The sequence below is a fragment of the Pan troglodytes genome, chromosome 15, assembly GCF_028858775.2.
Source record: "Pan troglodytes isolate AG18354 chromosome 15, NHGRI_mPanTro3-v2.0_pri, whole genome shotgun sequence".
Lineage (NCBI taxonomy): Eukaryota > Metazoa > Chordata > Mammalia > Primates > Hominidae > Pan > Pan troglodytes.
In genome coordinates, this window is record NC_072413.2 from 72,981,102 (window position 1) to 73,001,638 (window position 20,537).

Consider the following 20,537-nt stretch of genomic DNA (forward strand, 5'->3'; position numbering starts at 1 on the left):
GCATTAAAGCAGGGAGGTAATTAACAGCCCAAGGAATTGAGAAGTCCTGACTAACGGGATGTAAGTAAATAGATCTGCCTCTAATATAAATTATGTCATAGGGAAAAAAAGATTTACTGGCAGTATCATATTCCCAAACCTGAAACATATTGGGAGAAATTTCTTTTTCATTTTCAATAATTTGTGCTGCCTAGAAGAGGAAAAATATCCTATCTTGTGACTCACTATATGATTCGCCCCTTCCTTACATCCCAATGTTTTACTTTCTTCCCATTATGATTACGGTAATGAAAACTAAGAGTCTAGAATGCACCAAAGCAAAGCAGAATGGGACCAATTACTGCAGAAACTTTGCTTTCACAAAGCATGGCATAAACACAGACTGTTCCAAGAAATGAGAAGAGTGTTCTAAGCCAACTGCTGGAAAAAATTATCAGGGAAACTCTATCCTATACTCTTCAGCTGGGATACAGTGGAAAGAATAGGCTGGGTGCAGTGGCTCACGCCTGTAATCCCAGCACTTTGGGAGGCCAAAGTGGGAGGATCGCTTGAGCCTAGGAGTTCAGACCAGCCTGGGTAACATGGCGAAAACCCATCTCTACCAAAAAATTACAAAAATTAGTCCAGCATGGTGGTGCTCACCTGTAGTTCCAGCTACTTGGGAGGCTGAAGTGGGAGGACTGCTTGAGCCTGGAAGGTGGAGGTTGCAGTGAGCAGAGATTGTGCCACTGCACTCCAGCCTGGACAACAGAGTGAGACCATGTCTCACAAAATAATATTTTAATGGATGATTGGATGCAGAAAAAAATATATTTTAAAAAAGGAAACAAACAGCCTGTGGAGTCAGATGACCTGCCTTTGAGTGCCTGCTCCACTACTTAATAACTGCTATGACCTTAGACAAGTCTTGTAACCTCTCTTGGTCTCATCTGAGAAATGGAACAATAGTTATGCTTATTCCTCACAGAATTATTGTGAGAATTGATACCATCAACATCACATTCTCATGGTGGTACTGACCATAAGAGTCTCCTTTGTTCCTCTGTCACTGTTATCTCTAATGGAGGAATTAGAGTAGAAGACAGTAATTTTTTCCGACCAGAGCCCTGTGCCTGTTGCTTCTCGTAGGAATCTATTGGCAGAAAGATGAATGGGTTAAGAGTAGGAAGGGAAGTCTTCTAGATTCAGATAAAAATAAAGCACAGCCTTGAGATAATCATTCTAATGCAAAGCAGAATGTTTAATGTTCAGTTTTAGATTTTGGATTTCCATTTTTAAAGTCAAACTAATAAATATTCAGCCTATTAACAATTTTGGTAGTATTTTTCAAAATAAGAAATATAAGACTTGCATCTTACATTCAGATGAACAAGGCAATGTTCCTGTAGTTAATAAATGTTGTTTTGATGACAGAGGTGAATAATGTGGATTACCAGGAACATATGTGGGTTGACCACACAGTCTTATGGCTCCAGAAGGCTTCCCTTTCCTTGAGCAGGATCTCCCAGTCTCTGGAGAGAATTAGTACTATTCTCAAATGGTGCAGGGCCTGTAGAGGTAAGTTTTTCTAACACTGTTTTTACTACATCTTTCCCAACTCTTAGGCCGTCATTTTATAAGGAAAAGTGAAAACAGTAGTAATATCATTGCCATTCTAGTCCATGAAGCACTCCTTAGGTCCTTGCCTAACTCTTTGACATTACTCATTGGCCACAGGAGTAAAGACTTTCGTGGTATTTTACCACTTGGCGAACACGCTGCCTCATGATGAGGAAAAGGGTAGCAAAAAAACATTTAAAAAGCATATATTGCTTTGGAAAGATAGATTTAAAAACCAGAGATATTGGTTGTCTCTGGGGAGAGAAACTAGGAGGGGTGAGGACAAGGATAGAAAGGAGACTTTATTATATTCCCTTTTGTGCCTTTCAGAATTGGATCTATTTGATTATACTGCATATTCAAAAGCAAACTAAATTTTAAAATCAAAACAGCATACTGGGCCTTCTGAGCTGCCACTGGTCTCTGCCTGATGGAGTGTGGGAAGGCATGCCAAGATCACTGGGCATATGGAGGGGCAGAGCTTTGTGCTGGATGTCAGAGTAAGCAGCCTATCCTCGGGTACTTCTGGGTTGTTCATAACATCTGGCAAATATGCCTCTGACCACATAAATAAGACCCACATCTTTCAATTAGTGAACTACCACATTCTTTCAATTATAACACAGGCCAAACTGCAGGACTTTAGCTTAATTTTTGAACATACAGTACAAAGTGTGCTTTCTCGCAACACTTGCAGTTAGAAAAGCTCTTTGAGGTGTACTGATTCTGCTGGGAGTCTCAAATTTTTTCTGGCTGCAAACAGATCCTTACCAATGATAAGCTGCTCCAGACGTATACGCTCATGGGCAGCGTGCTGATCCACCAGCACGAGCAGGTTCCCACCTAGATGAGCAAGGATTGTGAACTTTCAGACTCTCAGAGCAAGATGACAACCATCATGTGTGTTGAGGACAGAGAAGACTTAATTCAAACTATCTAACAACAGCATAAGACAAAACATTCTGAGGAGTAACAATTGTACCTTTTATTTCCTAAAACATGAAATTATAGGGAAAATGATAGCAAACTTATCCCATACGTTGGGATCCCAGATCCAATTCTGAAAGGCACAAAAGGGAATTTAATAAAGTCTCCTTTATACCCTTGCCCCCACCCCTTCTAGTTTCTCTCTCCAGAGATTACCAGTATTACTAATTTTTATAAGTTTTATTATTTTCCCCATAATTTCACTTTTTAGGAAACAAAAGGTAAACTAAGAAACTCTTTAGTTCACCAGTATCTCATTTAGAAAACAGAGTCAGGGCTGGGTGCAGTGTCTCACACCTGTAATCCCAGCACACTGGGAGGCTGAGGCGGGCGGATCATGAGGTCAAGAAATCGAGATCATCCTGGCCAACATGGTGAAACCCTGTCTCTACTAAAAATACAAAAATTAGCTGGGTGTGGTGGCACGCGCCTGTAGTTCCAGCTACTCGGGAGGCTGAGGCAGGAGAATCGCTTGAACCCAGGAGGTGTAGGTTGCAGTGAGCCGAGATTGCACCACTGCACTCCAGCCTGGTGACAGAGTGAGACTCCATCTTAAAAAAAAAAAAAAAAGTCAAAGTGGCATTTCCTCAAGTTTGAAGCTTGAATATATAATTCTTACGTTTAAATACTGATTTTGCCTTATTAATTCAACTTTAATATGATAAAGGATCGTTAAACAACACATTGTTATAATCAGCTAACCTTGGTGTACAAGCTACTTGGAAACCCACAAAGAATGTACTTCCAGTGCACTTTAGATCACAAGCCGGAGAACGTTTTCTGAAGGGCCAGATCATAAATATTTTAGGCTTTTTGGGCCACACGATTTCTGTCATGCCTACTCAACAATTCTTTTTGAGCCAAAGCAGCCATAGACAATATGTGAATATCGTAGCTGTGTTCCAATAAAACTTTATTTATGGACACTGAAATACTAATTTCATATAATTTTAATGTGTCAAGAAATAGTCTTCTTTTTTTTCCCAACCATTAAAAAATGTAAAAACCATTCCCGTCTCCCTGGCTGTACAGAAAGAGGTGATGCCCAGATTCCCCTCGGGCCGTGTTTATCCTGCCTTACACTTGGGCTTCTCAAACGTTCATATCACATACCCCCTGGGGATCTTATTAAAATGCAGATTCTGGCTGGGCCTGTGGCTCATGCCTGTAATCCCAACACTTTGGGAGGCTGAGGAGGGCAGATCACTTGAGGTCAGGAATTCAAGATCAGCTGACCAACATGGTGAAACCCTGTCTCTACTAAAAATACAAGAATTAGCCGGGCGTGGTGGCAGGTGCCTGTAGTCCCAGCTACTTGGGAGGCTGAGGCAGAAGAATTCCTTGAACTCGGGAAGGGGAGACTGCAGTGAGCCAAGATTGCACCACTGCAATCCCACCTGGGCGACAGAGCAAGACTCCATCTCAAAAAAAAAAAAAAAAGTAAAGAAAAAAAGAGAAATTTCAACAGATCCATTTTGCTTCTTTCAACATCTGCAGATTTTGTAGTTATACCCATCTTGAGTATCATTAGTAGAGATTCTGATATCTCGAAAACAACAAAGAATTCCAGATAATGAAAACTTAAAAAAAAAATTGGCCAGGCGGGCTGGCTCATGCCTGTAATCCCAGCACTTTGGGAGGCCAAGGCGGGCGGATCACCTGAGATCGGGAGTTCGAGACCAGCCTGGCCAACATGGAGAAACCCCGTCTCTACTAAAAATACAAAATTATCTGGGCGTGGGTGGCGGGTGCCTGTAATTCCAGCTACTTGGAAGGCTGAGGCTGGTGAACCGCTTGAACCCAGGAGGCGGAGGTTGCAGTGAGCCGAGATTGCACCATTGCACTCCAGCCTGGGCAACAAGAGTGAAACTTCATCTCAAAAACAACAACAACAAAAAACTATTACTTTTCTAGAAATAGTAAAACTATAGGAATTTGATCTTCACAAATTCTATATTCATGATAATTCTGACAGAACTTTAGGTTAATTTGCCTTTGATCTGCTATGACACTTACTAAACAAGGTAAAGGGAATATTTTGAAATACATAGATGATAAATGCTCTAAAACTTTAGCACTTGCCTGCAGGTACTATCAAGCTGGAGCCAGCCCTCCACTGCTGCTCAGGGCTCAGCCACTCAGGCCTTTTCAGGGACTTTATCCCATCAGGCATCCCTTGTAAATGTGCTCAAGATTCTCCCATTAAAAAAAAAGGTCCTCTGTCACCCTCACCCTCTGTAGTCCCTCTTCCATGTCACGGGCACATTTCTGAGTATCTCCTTGCAGTCTCCATTAGCACCATCAGCATCTCGTCCTGTCTATTCTCTGAAACAGCTCTCACTTGCTAAAATCCCTGATCTCTACTGTCACAAAATCAGATGGTCCTCATCTTACTTAATGTCTTGGCAGCGTTTGGTATGACATCCTGGTTTTCCAACATAACATTCTTCTGTTTTCTTCCTATTTCTCTAGCTGTTCCTTCACAGTCTCTTTTGCTGGTTCATCCTCTTTTACCGAGCTCTTAAGTGCTAGAATTATTCTAGATTCAAGACCTCTCCTCACTCTTCTTTTTTCTAGGTGATAACATTTATATCCAGGGTTTCAGTGACCACTTTTCTGCATCTGATGGCTCAAATTTGTATCTCCATGTCAGAACACTTGTCTAGGCCAGACTTGTAATATCCAACCACATTCTTGACATCTTTTTTTTTTTTTTTTTTTGACAGTTTCGCTCTGTTGCCCAGGCTGGAGTGCAGTGGTGCGATCTTGGCGCACTGCAACCTCCGCCTCCCGGGTTAAAGCAATTCTCTGCCTCAGCCTCCCGAGTAGCTGGGATTACAGGCATCTGCCACCATGTCCAGCTAATTTTTGTATTTTTAGTAGAGACAGCGTTTCAGCATGTTGGCCAGGCTGGTCTCAACTCCTGACCTCAGGTGATCCACCCGCCTCGGCCTCCCAAAGTGCTGGGATTACAGGCGTGAGCCACCGTGCCTGGCCACCTTGACATCTCTTCTGGAGCATTTCAAAGACTGAACTCATGATTTTCATCCTCTCTGCTCTGCCTGCAACACGGGTCCTGCAACATCATCAACTCAGCTATGGAGGCCAGAACACCAGAAGTCATCTTTTACATACTTTCCCCATATCCAATCCATCACCAAGCCCTGCTGACTCTATCTCCTAAATATCTTTCCAATACATTCACTGCTCTCTAGTCCACCCTGGTCCCATCTAACCATGTCTCAGATATTGCAATATTCTTTTAACAGTCACTCTACAGTTAACTGGGACTCCACCCCTACTCCTACTCCATTCTCCACACTGCAACCAGAGCAATCTTTTTAAAATGCAAATGTGATGTGACATGTACCACCCCAAAAACAACATCAAAATACAAATGATAAAAAATGAAAAAAAAGCTTTCAATGGTTTCCAACGGTGTTGGGACAAAGCAAAGCTTGTAGCTGGCATTTAAGATCTGACTCCTACCTACTTCTCTAGCCTCATCTCCAGTTCCCCTTGCCCTGTTTCCACTCACTGAGGAGAATAAATCACAAATTGCATGTGTTGTTCCCTCCTTTCTTTACTTAGTTAACTCATATTCATATTCAGACCTCATTTTACCAAGAAGCACTTCCCTGAACTCCCTGATGAAATCAAATCTCCCAATACAGGTTCTTAGAGCATCTTGTATCTCTTTCTCCATTACAGGGGCTAGAACTAAAATTTTATGTTTGTGTAATTATTTTTTTCTCTCGCATATATATCTTTTCTCATTATTGTTTCCCTAGGGCCTGGTACAGTCCCTGGCATACAATGGGCACTCAATTAATACTTGTTGAATGAGTTAATATATTTACAAACTATTATTGTTTCATTAGAGCAGGTCACCAAGAGATTCTGTGTAAATATTGACAAACCTAGCAGAGTTCATTATATACACTTTCTATTATTATAAAGGGAAAACATGAAAATATTATTAAAAAGTCAAACAATAGAAAATATTTAAAAGAATAAAAGATGGGCTGGGCATGGTGGCTTACACCTGTAATCCCAGCTGTTAGGGAGGCAGAGGTGGAAGGATAGCTTAAGCCCAGGAGTTCGAGACCTACCTGGGCAATATAGCAAGACCCTGTTCTCCACAAAAAGGAAAAAAAAAAGACAAAAAGAGTAAAAGTTGAAATATCTCCTTTACACACCCTCATTTTCACTCCCAAAGTAAATACTCTTGATAGTTTAATGTGCATCCTGAGTATATGTATGTGTATGAACATAAAACTAAATGTCTGTCGCCCAGGCTGGAGTGTAATAGCGCAATCTCGGCTCACTACATCCTCTGCCTCCCAAGTTCAAGTGATTCTTGTGCCTTAGCCTCCTGAGTAGCTGGGACTACAGGTGCACACCACCATGCCCAGCTAATTTTTGTATTTTTAGTAGAGACGGGGTTTTGCCATGTTGCTCAGGCTGGTCCTGAACTCCTGGCCTCAAGCCATCCACCTGCCTCACCTCCCAAAGTGTTGGGATTACAGGTGTGAGCCACCACACCCAGCCTTCATAATATTCTTAGTTTTAGATTGGCTTTCCCTAATCCATCCAAATCATTGAAACTATATTATATACCAAAAATAATCATTAAAAAAAGGTTACAAGAAGACCAGCTGGTTAGTCATTCAGGCTAAACTCCATTCTTACCTGCCTCGCCATTCTCTTCAGTCTTAGTGCTCATCAAACAGGCAATAAACTTGTTATCTACTTGCTGGAGAACCTGTCAGACATTCAAATAAGTGGTACAACACTAAATAAAAATTAACAAAGGCTTATTTGCATAGAAAGATACAGAACTGTATTTTATTTAGAGTTGTTTGCCTTATCACACTCCTTTCTTTGAGACTGGGTAAGGTTCTGATGAACCAGAAAAAGTCACTAGGAAGGATGAAAGAATGGGCAGGTGGAGTTGATCAGAAGATGTAAGGGGAGGGAGGCGACAGGGGAAGACAGACTCCCACGTCTCAGAGTGGTGTGCTAGCAATACTTTAGAGAAGGCCTGAGATGTTCCCAACAGAGTGACTCTTGAGAATAGGTAATGTGACCAGAGATTGCTAACATACAGGCTGAAATAAATTTTTAAAATTTATATGAAAGCAAGGAAAACAATTATGGAGAAACTAGTCTATTTTTATTTTTATTTATTTTTAATTTTTTTTTTTTTGAGACGGAGTCTCACTTTGTCACCCAGGCTGGAGTGCAATGGTGTGATCTCGGCTCACTGCAAGCTCCGCCTCCTGGGTTCATGCCATTCTCCTGCCTCCATGCCATTCTCCTGCCTCCATGCCATTCTCCTGCCTCAGCCTCCCGAGTAGCTGGGAGTACAGGTGCCCGCCACCACGCCCAGCTAATTTTTTGTACTTTTAGTAGAGACGGGGTTTCACCGTGTTAGCCAGGATGGTCTCGAACTCCTGACCTCATGATCCACCCACCTCGGCCTCCCAAAGTGCTGGGATTACAGGCGTGAGCCACCGCGCCCGGCTATTAAAGAAGTAAGTTAAAAGCCACTGGTGGCTTTAGACCTTGGTGGTTCCTCTCTGTCTAGGTACATGAGGCTCTCCAATACCCCCGAGCCTATACCACTGCCCCAGGGTCTATTTCTGGATCAACTGCTTGCCTGCTCTGGTACCAGTTCAATGCCAGGTTAGGAGTTTACCCAAATCTGTTAGCCTCCTAATTTGTTTCCGTACTGAAAACAAAGGGAATAAGACAGCCATGGTGGTAAACACAAGGCAAAATAGAAAAGCAGATCAGACAAAGGGTCCCTTTTGTGAAATGACTTCTCAATATGGGCTTTCCCAAACCTGTGTAGGCTCACACAATAGAAGGTAATTTCTAAAAGGGCACTGTTGCACACTTAAGGACAAGGTCACTAAAGGACTTTGATTTATAAATTATTGCCAAATATAAAGTCAATATATAATCTTCTGCAGGAGAACCTTGAGAATCCTTGAAACTGTCAGCCTGAATCCATAATTCATTCCCTTCAAACCTACTTACACTACTAAAGATATTTCTTTCTTTGTAATTATAATTAATCCCTTGCTTTTTCTTCTGATGATAAAAGTTCTAGTAAGAACACACACACACACACACACACACACACACACACGTGCCTTGACCAAGGTGGTCTATATCATTAAATAAATCAAATTTTAGAAGAGTTAGGCTATATATATATATATATATATATATACATATATATGATTTTGAAGTTAATCTTTTACCTGCATTGAATGAATCATTCCTTTGGTGAAACGATAGGGATACAAGATGTTGTGAATTTTAACTGCTAAGCTCTCAGCCTGGCCACTGCTTACATCAACAGCAACCTACAAAGACTCAGCAAAATATAATTGAAATTTTAATTTTTGTGTCAGAATTGTTTTACCAAAGATATCAGAGTGCTTTAAAAACATTCATTTTTATTTAGCCTACTAGAGGTGGGTTTAATTCAGGGAATTTATAGAAATTCAAAAGAATCGGCCGGGCGCGGTGGCTCACACCTGTAATCTCAGCACTTTGGGAGGCTGAGGCGGGCAGATCACGAGGTCAGGAGATCGAGACCATCCTGGCTAACATGGTGAAACCCCATCTCTACTAAAAAATACAAAAAATTAGCTGGGCGTGGCGGCAGGCGCCTTTAGTCCCAGCTACTTGGGAGGCTGAGGCAGGAGAATGGTGTGAACCCGGGAGGCGGAGCTTGCAGTGAGCTGAGATCGCGCCACTGCACTTCAGCCTGGGCGACACAGCAAGACTCTGTCGCAAAAAAAAAAAAAAAAAAAAAAAAAAATCAAAAGAATTTATGAATAATGAGTCTTACATAAAAATTTTTGCTTATAAACAAAATTACTGACAAAACAAAAAAAACTGTTTCACAACAACAATTTGTCTATGTTCCATGATCAAGTCCTCAAATGATATCTTGAGGAAAGAACTGGTAAACAAATGCTCATCTATTATACACCCTGTTTATAACATGCACAGTACATTCTGTGAAAATACACTGAGGAGAGAACATCCATGCGGGGCCAATGAGGAACTGTTCCTCCAGTAGAAGATGTGTGGCTTTATCTAATGATAACAATTTTATTCTCACCACCCTGAATACTGTGCCAAAGCTACAAGTCAGGGTTTCTGAGAGTGGTAAACACATTCACTGTTCTCACATTGATTATACATGTTTAATCCAAAATGCCTGAGTTCCCAAATGCTATAAATTTTATTTCTCCCCTCTACATTAAACAGTAATTTCCAAATAAATAATTTGGAAATATGCCCAGTTTCCAATCATAATTACAAATTAGTATAGTCTTGCATGCCCATACCCAGCTTAAATAAAATTCAAATTTTATTTTTAACTAATTTACTTATTTTTTAAGAGATGGAGTCTCACTGTGTTGCCCAGGCTATAGTGCAGTGGCTAGTCACAGGTGCAATCAGCACACTATATAGCCTTGAACTTCTGGCCTCAAGTGATCCTCCCACCTCAGCCTCCTGAGTAGCTGAGACTATAAGTGCATGCCACTGTACCCATCTTGAAACTCAAAGTTTAAAATAACAGGCAAAGAAAGGCTGGGCGTGATGGCTCACGCCTGTAATCCCAGGACTTTGGGAGGCTGAGGCGGGCAGATCACCTGAGGTTGGGAGTTAGAGACCAGCCTGACCAATATGGAGAAACCCCATCTCTACTAAAAATACAAAATTCGCTGGGCGTGGTGGCAGGTGCCTGTAATCCCAGCTGCTCGAGAGACTGAGGCAGGAGAATTGCTTGAACCTGGGAAGCGAAGGTTACGTGAGCCGAGATCATGCCATTGCATTTCAGTCTGGGCAACAAGAGCAAAACTCCATCTCAAAATTTAAAAAATAAGAAGAAGAAGAAAAAAAAAAAGGCAAAGAAAAACTGCTACAGACTCACCTCTGGATAACGGGCAAATACTGGATTGTCCCATTCTGAGAACAAAGACTGAAGCGATTCGCTACTAACAGTATCATCCACAGTATCTAGGGCAAAAGGGAACAGGTAAAGTTGGCATCCAGAACCACAGGGAAAGGAGGGAATGGCATTTCCTGTTTGGTGAGCCATAGCCTCAAGACCAAAGGTCACATACATTGTTTCTATGTTCTACAAATGTTCAGTGTTTGCTGTATCTCTAAATTATTTTGATCTGTTACTTTTTAAACTAGAGTTGGTGACTGTATCTTCTGGCATTACAGCTTTTCTCCAAACTGTTAAAAGATATATTTTGGAATACTGACAGAGAAGCTATGGCTCAAATTTATAGCCTTACTGCCTTTAAGCAAAATATACCTTATCTATTTTTAAACATACACACAAAATTGATGTCTGTAGCTTTTTTTGAAGGGTTTTGCTTACATAAAACTATAGCAACTTGGAGTGCAAGTCCAGCCTTTTTAAAAATAAGAAACATGTCCCCTAATCACAAGACACCACAGACTATGCACAATCAGCAAATATTGACCTCAAGTCTGGAAAAGTAATTTCTGACCTAAATGCATGCGCTGAATTAATTAGTTCCGCTGTTAAACAGGGCCGTGGGGAATTCCTGATTCCAGTACAGCACAGCTGGCACTGATCAAGCTTAATGCAAGCCTGCTTTGTTTTTTGAGTTAGGTGGTACGATGTGTACTGGGTGCCCCAGCAGTCTCTGCCACCCCTACCTCTGTTATCCTGTCTCATCACAGTCCTCTCTGCTCGAGCTCTCGGAAGGAAAGGAAGAACAAGGTCGCTTCTAAAAGGTTGACACCTGTACTGAGACCCTAAATATAAGAAAGAAAAACCTAGAAATGTGAACTTAAAATACAAGTAAACTCTTTAAAAATTTAATCACATAAAACCTCTTTCTGCACAAACTGAGTCAAGACATAAAGCAGACTACTAAACACTAGATTGAGAATCAGAAATCCTTTAATGAAATTATGCTGTCCGTATAGGACTCTATATTAATGCTTAGTTCCATTATCTATTCATACCAGACAGAATGAAGACCTAGAATAGGTCACTGTGATTCTCACTGGAGGGCAATTTTGCATGAGGGGACATTGGCAATGTCTTGAGACACTTTTTTTTTTTTTTTTTTTTTGAGACGGCGTCTCGCTCTGTCGCCCGGGCTGGAGTACAGTGGCGTGATCTCGGCTTACTGCAACTTCCGCCTCCTGGGTTCAAGCAATTCTCCTGCCTCAGCCTCCAGAGTAGCTGGGATTACAGGCATGCGTCACCACACCCGGCTAATTTTTTTGTATTTTTAGTAGACATGGGGTTTCACCATATTGGCCGGGCTGGTCTCAAACTCTTGACCTTGTGATCCACCCGCCTCGGCCTCCCAAAGTGCTGGGATTACAGGCGTGAGCCACTGTGCCCGGCTTGAGACACTTTTCATTGTCACAACTTGAGTAAATCGTTCTACGTTCTACTAGCATCTAGCAGATAAAGGCCACGGATGCTGCTAAATATCCTACAATGCATAGGACAAACCTTACAACAAAAAATTATCCAGAGAAGCCCTGTGTTAGACATACAGCAGTACTTGTCACCCATAACTTGGTGCAACCTTCACAAATCTCCAACTTATGTCTCTTATCTCCAATGTATGTCTCTATCCTGACATTTGTCTCATTATAATACAATTATGTTTAGATAGCTATCTTCCCTAATAGTACTGTGAACTCCTAAAAGCAAAGTCAGTTAACCTGCAATGTGACAGCACCTAGCACAGTGTGGATGATCAACAAATGTTGCATGAAAAAGTGAACAGGTAGACAAATGAAAGGTTCTCAATTCAAACTCCAGAGTCTAGTAAGATCTGGCCCAAATGCTGTTCTTCTCCATGAAGGATAATCAGATTTGAGTTTTAGAAACAATGCTGAATTTGACAGCTTTAGAACAGGAGGAAAACATGAGAGAGAAATCTGTTGGACTAAACCTGGAGAGGTTAAGAATGATAAAATTAAGATAATGAAGTGAAATAAGGTTTATAACTACAATAGAAAGAACAGCATTAAATATATTTTAAAGAAAAAATTACCAAGGCTTGGGGACTTGACACTACTCCTCAAGATCACCTTTATAGATCCTCCTTCTGTACATTAAAATTTAGCTTTTAGTCTGGTGGCTCACGCCTGTAATCCCAGCACTTTGGGAGGCCGAGGCGGGCAGATCACCTGAGGTTGGGAGTTTGAGACCAGCCTGACCAACATGGAGAAATCCCGTCTCTACTAAAAATACAAAATTAGCCAGGCGTGGTGGCGCATGCCTGTAATTCCAGCTACTCAGGAGGCTGAGGCAGGAGAATGGCTTGAACTCAGAAGGCGGAGGTTGCAGTGAGCCGAGATCGCACCATTGCACTTTAGCCTGGGCAACAAGAGCGAAACTCCGTCTCAAAAAAAAAAAAAAATTGTCTTTTAACAATTTATTTCATGTAACACCTTTATGTAAAGTTTGACAATGTCCTGATGTCATGATGTATATCAGCCATTTCCAGAAAGGTAGCAGGGTACTGAGGAGCCATCTGTTCATGGAACTTCTTTCTATACCAAAAATATTTTTCATTAGGAAACTATCAGTTAACATGACCCTCAAAAGTTCATAAAAAAGTATGCTAATCCAGAATGTTAAGTAGGTTAAAGTGTTTTAAACGTCTATATTCAAAAGGAAGAAATATTTACATTGAATATGGCAGCTAAGATTTCCCCCTTTCTTTTAGCAACAGCCATCTCACAGCATAATGTAATCCAGTTATTTTTTGGCACCATATCAGAAGCAGTTGCATTTCAGGAAGATGAGGTGTCAGTGCTGTAGATTTACCTCTGAAAAGCCTTCAGTGTAAGTCAGGACATAAAACCACATAGATTGAAAAGCACATAAAGTGGCTTTAAGAGCAACTTGATAGTCTCAGGAACAACAGTGAAAGAAATGAGTTTTCTCCTAATGAATACTACAAAATACTATGAAATACTACTGAAGTTACTACAGTGATTTTTTTTTCACAAGGAAAAACAGAAAAACACTGAAAAGTAAAGGTTTCATTTAACCTTAAAGAAACCACAGCTTTCTGCTAGAGATATTCATCGTCAGGAGAAATTAGAAATTGACTTATAACTACATTTATACATGTTCCATTCTTCTGCAGCATTCAAAATTTTAAATACGGATACAGATGTAATGTTTATCCTCCTAGTGCAAAGCCAAGATTATAGCCAGATGGAAATCAGCTTTATCACCTCCCAACATCTGGCTCTCAACACACTGCCAAAGCAATATCACTTTAAATGTGGACCGAGAACCCAGAGTCCTAGTGCAGGCTCTAATGTAGCCCTGTGGTACGATCTAAAAGCTATATTGGTTGGGTGCAGTGGCTCACGCCTATAATCCCACCACTTTGGGAGGCCGAGGCAGGTGGATCACCTGAGGTCAGGAGATCGAGACAAGCCTGGCCAACACGGTGAAACCCTGTCTCTACAAAAACACAAAAAATTAGCCGGGTGTGGTAGCGGGTGCCTGTAATCCCAGCTACTTGGGAGGCTGAGGCAGGAGGATCCCTTGAACCTGGGAGGCGGAGGTTGTAGTGAGCCGAGATCACGCCACTACACTCCAGCCTGGGCAACAAGAGTGAAACTCTGTCTCAAATAAATAAATGCCATATTATTGTCTTCCTGAATAACAGCTACTTGTACCATAAACACATCAAGGAGATTTTACCATATGCATTATAATAAAGTACATTTGAAAAGTATAGTCATGAAAGTATATACTTGACCTATATTTTGAAAATTCATGGACAAGTCCTACTTTCTAGAAAGAAAAAGCTCATAAATGTAGTACTGTACTAAGCCATAGAGTTTACTGGGAAACCTAGGATGATTACAGAATCATTCTGGCCCTTAACCTGGAAGCCACGCAGAGAAACTTCCAGTAAAATACCATGCTGACACTGCAGGTGCCTTTAAAGACACATTTCTAGGAAAGTTGGGCATTTAACAGGAAGGGAAAACAAGGTAGGAAAGTACTGTGGATCTTCCCAACTATTAATAGTATCATTTTTATTAAAATTGGACAGTCTCACCCCCTTTTTTTGTTGTTGTTCTAGGTATATACCCATCACCCCCTTTCTTACACATACACACACCCATAGACACATATACACACACTGACATCCTTTCACTGTACTTCTCCATTTAAATAGTGTTGGACCTAGAGGCTGCGTGCGGGCTCACACCTATAATCCCAACACTCTGGGAGGCCGAGGCAGGTGGATCACTTGAGGCTAGGAGTCTGAGACCAGCCTGGCCAACATAGTGAAATCCTGTCTTTACTAAAAATAAAAAAATTTAGGTGGGCATGGTGGCACGCTCTTGTAATCCAAGCTACATGGGAGGCTGAGGCAGGAGAATCGCTTGAACCAGGGGGGCAGAGGTTGCAGTGAGCTGAGATCGCACCACTGCACTCCAGCCTGGGTGACAGAGCAAGACTCCGTCTCAAAAAAAAAAAAAAAAAAAAAAGTAGTGTTGGACGTAGCGAATCTTCATATAGCATGAAAATACAACATATGTTTTATAAGTGGTCTTCAAAATGTTCTATCTGTTGAGATAATCTCTTTGGATAATGAGGATCTTACTCCTTGTCCAGCATTCCCATCTTCAAAAGCATCTCATGCACATGAACACTATGTACTTACCATTCTCAAGTACAACATCCACAGCCACAGTTGTCAGGTCTTTAGTACAAGCAGCCTGAATGTCCTCAGTTGGGGCAATGAATGTGCTGAGTCCAGTCATTTTGTTGACATAAACCATTCTTCCCAGGGCTACATCGAAATGCCGCTGCCAATCTGAACAACACGTGTTTGACTCTTCAGTTTCAGAACAAGCTCTTGCTTTAGATTCCTCACTTTGAAAACAAATTCCATTTTGGTCACCTGTGGCATCTTCTACCGGATTCATTAACATTCCACTGGGAGAGTCAAGACTTCCTATCTGTTGTTCTGAGGCTCTGATAAGAACATCTGAATCTTTACCGGTAACTTTAGAATTATTATAGGGCAATACCAAAGGAGTTTCTGATACCACACAGTTCTCTGTTGTATTGCTGTTAGAATGTGTTTTACTATTTTTATTAAAGGAATTATCCTGTGTGGCAGAATCTGATGTTGGGATGACACCATTCTCTGTTTTTTCATGCTTGTTGTTAAATAACATACAATAATCTTGTGTTAACACACTGCACAACTTGCTGTCTTTCCTACTGGAATCTGAATTTGGAAGTTCATTAAAACGACTCATCATCCCCATTGTTTGAGTTTCTCTTTCGGAACCCTTCAGTCTGGATAATTTAGAGGCTAGTGATTCAGATGACTTCTCAAGGTCCAAAGGTTTTCTATTAAAGAGAGATAACTCCTTCAGGGTCATAGGACTTTCTCTCAAACTAGGCATCTGTTGTTCTAAACAATCTTCATCCTTGGAGAATGGAAACTTCTCTGAGTCAAGGGTGTGGCTTGCTGGTTGACAACTACTATCTGCATCACTATGCTCCATAGTAGTGATTTTACAAACATCAGAGTTCTCTAAGCGGTTCTTGTCCTTCAGCAGAATGTCAGGTTCAACTTGAAGACTGAGATTGGTAGTGACTCCATTACTTTCCTCTACTTCTGTATCCAGAGGATTTTCAACCTTCCCATATTGCCTCTTAAACTTCTCTAAAGATCCTAGCTGTGAACTCAAGCTTAGCTTCTTACGGACGATTGGTTTGGAGAAACCAATTAATTTATCTGTTTTCCTACTATCATTGGAAACGTGTCTATACCAGGGGAAAGAGGGGGACGTATCAGATAATATGCAATCTGATTTTTTGCTACCTTCCTGAAAAGCAGAAAACATTGTATAAGTTGCTGTAGGTTCATCCTCTAGCCCATAACTTATATTCGTTCTGCAATTTTTTTTGTTGGGCAATTGACCAGATTCTTTACTTAAAGTGCTGGCTAAATCTTTGATGTCTGGAATTTCAACTGAATGACGTGTTCTATTTCCAAATGTTTCTTGGGCACGTGTGGGACCAGGTCTAACATAATTTTTAAATGAATGTTCTGTTTCAGTTGATTTAGTTTTTTCATTTTGTACTACATGAGTTATAAAGCCAGTGGAACATAATTTAACTCGCCCATAACTAAAAACATTTCTTCTTCCACAATTGCTAGATTCTTTTTTTTTCTCTTTCTCTGTCTGAGCACTATGTACTCCCCATAATGTTGTTGCAAAAGGCAGAGGCTGGCATCCCACTTCAGTAGCATCTTTAAATCTCTTTGGTTGATTCTGAATGCTATTATTTTTCAAGATGTTGGCAGCCATGCCATTAACAGTAGTACTTTCTTTCCATATTTCTAGATCCTCCCCACTCTCCTCAAAGTGACATGGTGTCTGAAAAGGGCTTAAAAACATTTCTAAACTGGTTCCACACGGATTTTCTAAAGAGCTATGTTCCAGGCAAGATTTTTTATGTTTCTCATTTTCTCCAGCTTCTGATGCTACAATTGTCTCTTGTTCTAACATCTTTGATTCTGAGCAAGAGCTGTCTTTCTTTTGTAAAGATGGCTCTGTCATTTTGCTATGGCCTGGACCACCTGATTCATAAATGTACAAAAATGCATCATTTGTATTTTTTCGGGTACCTTCTGAATCCCTAGAATTCTGTGTGTTTACGTTTTCTGCAGTAGTTTTTCTTTTCACAGCTTTTGACTGCAAATTAAACATCTCATAGGAATCTAAAATATTATTACATGCTTCCTGGAAATTGCTCCTCTCATCGGAAGTCATGCGCTTCTGAAGAGTAGCATCAAATAAACTAAAACCATTATCTTCACTAAATTCCTTAATATCCTCACCTGATAATTCCACAAATAATTTTTCTTGCTTTAAAAACATTTTCACTCCTTCCTGAATGCAAAACAAGAGAGTGTCCCAGTTCTGAAATTCAATCAGAGTTTTGGCTGGCTCCATGCACACATCATACTCACAGAATTGGCACTGCACATTAATTACATATATGCCATAGAGTTCTGGGGTAGACCGGTGCCGAAGACTTGAATTCATTTGCCTACTGGTGGGACCATTCTTTGGCTTGCATATAATACTTTCTTTCCTTAATAAAAAGTCAATGAGTTTATGTAGCTTTGTCCTTAAAACTAGTCTTTTGTTCACAAACAAAAACTGCATATTCTTGTTGTAATGTGCTTCAGAGCTGATATAGCCACTAAGCTCAAACTCTTTATATTTAAAACTTATTTCTCTTAGCTTTTGGGACTTTCCCAATCCATAAATTTGACAAAATCGGGAACATACGTCTTTGGTTTTAGGGAGCTGAAGAACCATGGAACCAGAAACATCATTTCTCAAAGAGAAAGAAATGGAAGGGTGCATGAGTGAGAGAGCTTCTATCCTCTGCCTAACCTTCTCAAACTCCAGTCTAGGGTCCATGCATTTCCTCCTTACAGGAAGCTGGTAAAATAGGTTATACACTGTTACAGTAGTCCCAGCGCTTGCTCTAGTCACATCAGCTTCACAAGCTTTCAGGGCTTTTCCACTCTGAAACAGTTTCACAAAAGTTTTCATTGTCCTGTTTTTCTTGGACGAAATTTCCACAGCACTGGCCATGTCAGCAATATTTGCCAAGGCCTCTCCTCGGAAACCATAAAACCTTGGATTCTCCAAGTCCTGTACCGAGTGGCATTTACTGGTGAAATAACGATTTCCCACTTTCTCTACATCATCACTCCCCATCCCAAATCCATTGTCTATCACTTGAACTTGGAAGGTTTCCATATTCACCCTGACAGCCACACATTTTGCTTCAGCATCAATACTGTTGAGGGCAAGTTCCTCAACACATTGGCCCAAGGAGCTTATGGCCAAACCGGAACGCAATTTGGCTTGTACTTCAACTGACAAGCACTTGATCATGGTAGGTAGAAAGATGGTGAGAATGCCAGGCACTGGTTTCCTTCTCTGACTGGAAATAATTGCCTATTGGAGAAAAAAACCACACACGCACATAATCAAAGCTTTAGCATTACACAGCATTATGAAGAAATAGCACTTGAGGTAAATGAAATCACTCTTATTAAACCAAATTGTGAAACAAAGCAAAACAAAGTTATACCGCTGATCTCTAGGCACAGCTCATGCTTGGTGCAATGGATTAACATCCAAAAAAAATTCATAATTTCATAATTTTCAATGCTCCTTTCTAAATCCCACATGTCCTAAAGTGAAATCATAATTACACTTGAAGTTGACCAGTAAACACAGTATTCGAAATTCTAACCACTTCACCAAAAACAGATGCCTAAATTAAATACAGCTAAGGAACATTAGCTAGAAATTATTCATGACAAAAATGTCCAAGCTAGTTTCATAACATTTATACGTTACACAATAACCATGACTTTTAGAAAAATACTTATAATGAATTGCTAAGACATTGTAATAAGGTGAAGCAATAGGAAGAAATTTTAAGAATCAAATTGTATCAAAGAGAGATTGGGGGCATTAAGAGGTTATTATTATTATGGTTAAGTATAGTCACCTCAGGGAAAGAGGCTGGGAATGGGAAAAGATAAAGCAGGAAAATTCCTTTTCATATAAACCTTTCTTTGCCATTTGATTGTTAAATCCTGTTCATGTATTACTCTGATGTTTTTAGAAAGTCGTTATTATTCTTTTTTGAAACAGTCTCACTCTGTCACCCAGGCTGGAGTGCAATGACACAATCTCGGCTCACTGCAGCCTGCACCTCCTGGGCTCAAGCAATCCTCCAGCCTTAGCCTCCCGAGTAGCTGGGATTACAGGCGCTCGCCACCATGCCTGGCTAATTTTTGTCTTTTATGTAGAGATGGGGTTTCACCATGTTAACCAGCCTGGTCTCGAACTCCTGAACTCAAGTGATCCTCCCGCCTTGGCCTCCCAAAGTGCTGGGATTACAGGTGTGAACCACCGCGCCCGGCCAGAAGGTCATTATTAATATTCTTTTGGTCTTTACAGATGGGCATAAACTACCTTGGTAATAATAATGATGGCATGGGGCTGCCTGAACTTGATTTTAAGTTTTCCTGCAAGTGAAAACACAAAAACAAAAAACAAAACAAAAAAAACCAAACCCTAAGATTCCAGTGCCATTAAAGGTCTCCCCTTCTTCTCCATCAGTGAGAGCCACGTGGGTGGGCCCCTGCAGGCGGTGGGGCCGGTTTTCCAAACTCGGGACAAATCAGGGCTCTTAACTGCAGAATTTCTGCTGCTTTCTAAGCTAATGCACTAAGCAGCCGGCAGCAAGTGAGGGGTAAACGTTTAACAAGTATTCCGATTAATGTAAACCCAATGATTTCCTGATGACGCCTCCCAGCGCCTGGGACTGACGGGACGCACGGGCCTGGATCCAGGCCACGGGGGCCTGGGAGGGCCGCGCGGGCCGAGTCCGGGGCAGCGCTGCCTTCCCGCCAGGCCCAGCCCCTCCCTGGCCAGCCCCGTCCTTGTCCCCAAACTGGGCCCGCCCGGCCGCCAGGCCGCCGGGCCTCCGGGGCCCTCGCGCATCCGGCTCCGAAAGCTGCGCGCAGCCATCATCAGGGCCCTTCTGGTGTTAGAAGAGACCCCGGCATCATCTTTTCGTCGCGTGCTTCCCCCAGAGTCACCTCGAGTCCCGCTTAACAAATTCTCCGACACCAACCGCCTCGGACGCCGACGCGCGCACCTTGGGTCTTGAGGCTCGTGCGTGCCCACGAGCATGCGCTTCGGAGGGGGCGCGCCAGCCCGCGAGACACCAGTGCGCATGCGCACCAGTTGTTCCAGCCAAGGATCCGCATCCCAGGGTTCAGTGAACCGGTACCTGCAGTCTCAATCCTTAT

General features: G+C 41.5%; 1 protein-coding gene across 31 annotated transcripts in view; it reads right to left on the reverse strand.

Moving 5' to 3' along the window:
* MLH3 (mutL homolog 3) overlaps positions 1 to 20,451 on the reverse strand; it is a 34,696-nt gene extending 14,245 nt beyond the window's left edge. For 2 of the 31 annotated variants that reach the window (XM_063793722.1, XM_063793732.1), the window contains exons 1-9: positions 20,325 to 20,451; positions 15,327 to 18,663; positions 11,314 to 11,412; positions 10,550 to 10,635; positions 8,859 to 8,963; positions 7,279 to 7,351; positions 2,371 to 2,442; positions 1,359 to 1,511; positions 1,021 to 1,132 (exon numbers count right to left, since the gene is read on the reverse strand). In XM_063793722.1, the coding sequence (XP_063649792.1) occupies positions 1,021 to 1,132; positions 1,359 to 1,511; positions 2,371 to 2,442; positions 7,279 to 7,351; positions 8,859 to 8,963; positions 10,550 to 10,635; positions 11,314 to 11,412; positions 15,327 to 18,600 (3,974 nt within the window). In that variant the 5' untranslated portion in view covers positions 18,601 to 18,663; positions 20,325 to 20,451. Of the gene's footprint in view, positions 1 to 1,020; positions 1,133 to 1,358; positions 1,512 to 2,370; positions 2,443 to 2,883; positions 3,138 to 7,278; positions 7,352 to 8,858; positions 8,964 to 10,549; positions 10,636 to 11,313; positions 11,413 to 15,326; positions 18,664 to 19,796; positions 20,079 to 20,324 lie in introns of those variants that run through there. The other 29 variants (XR_010151225.1, XM_001158621.7, XR_010151224.1 and 26 more) reach the window with 23 other exon arrangements.
* Positions 20,452 to 20,537: the final 86 nt, after the last annotated feature.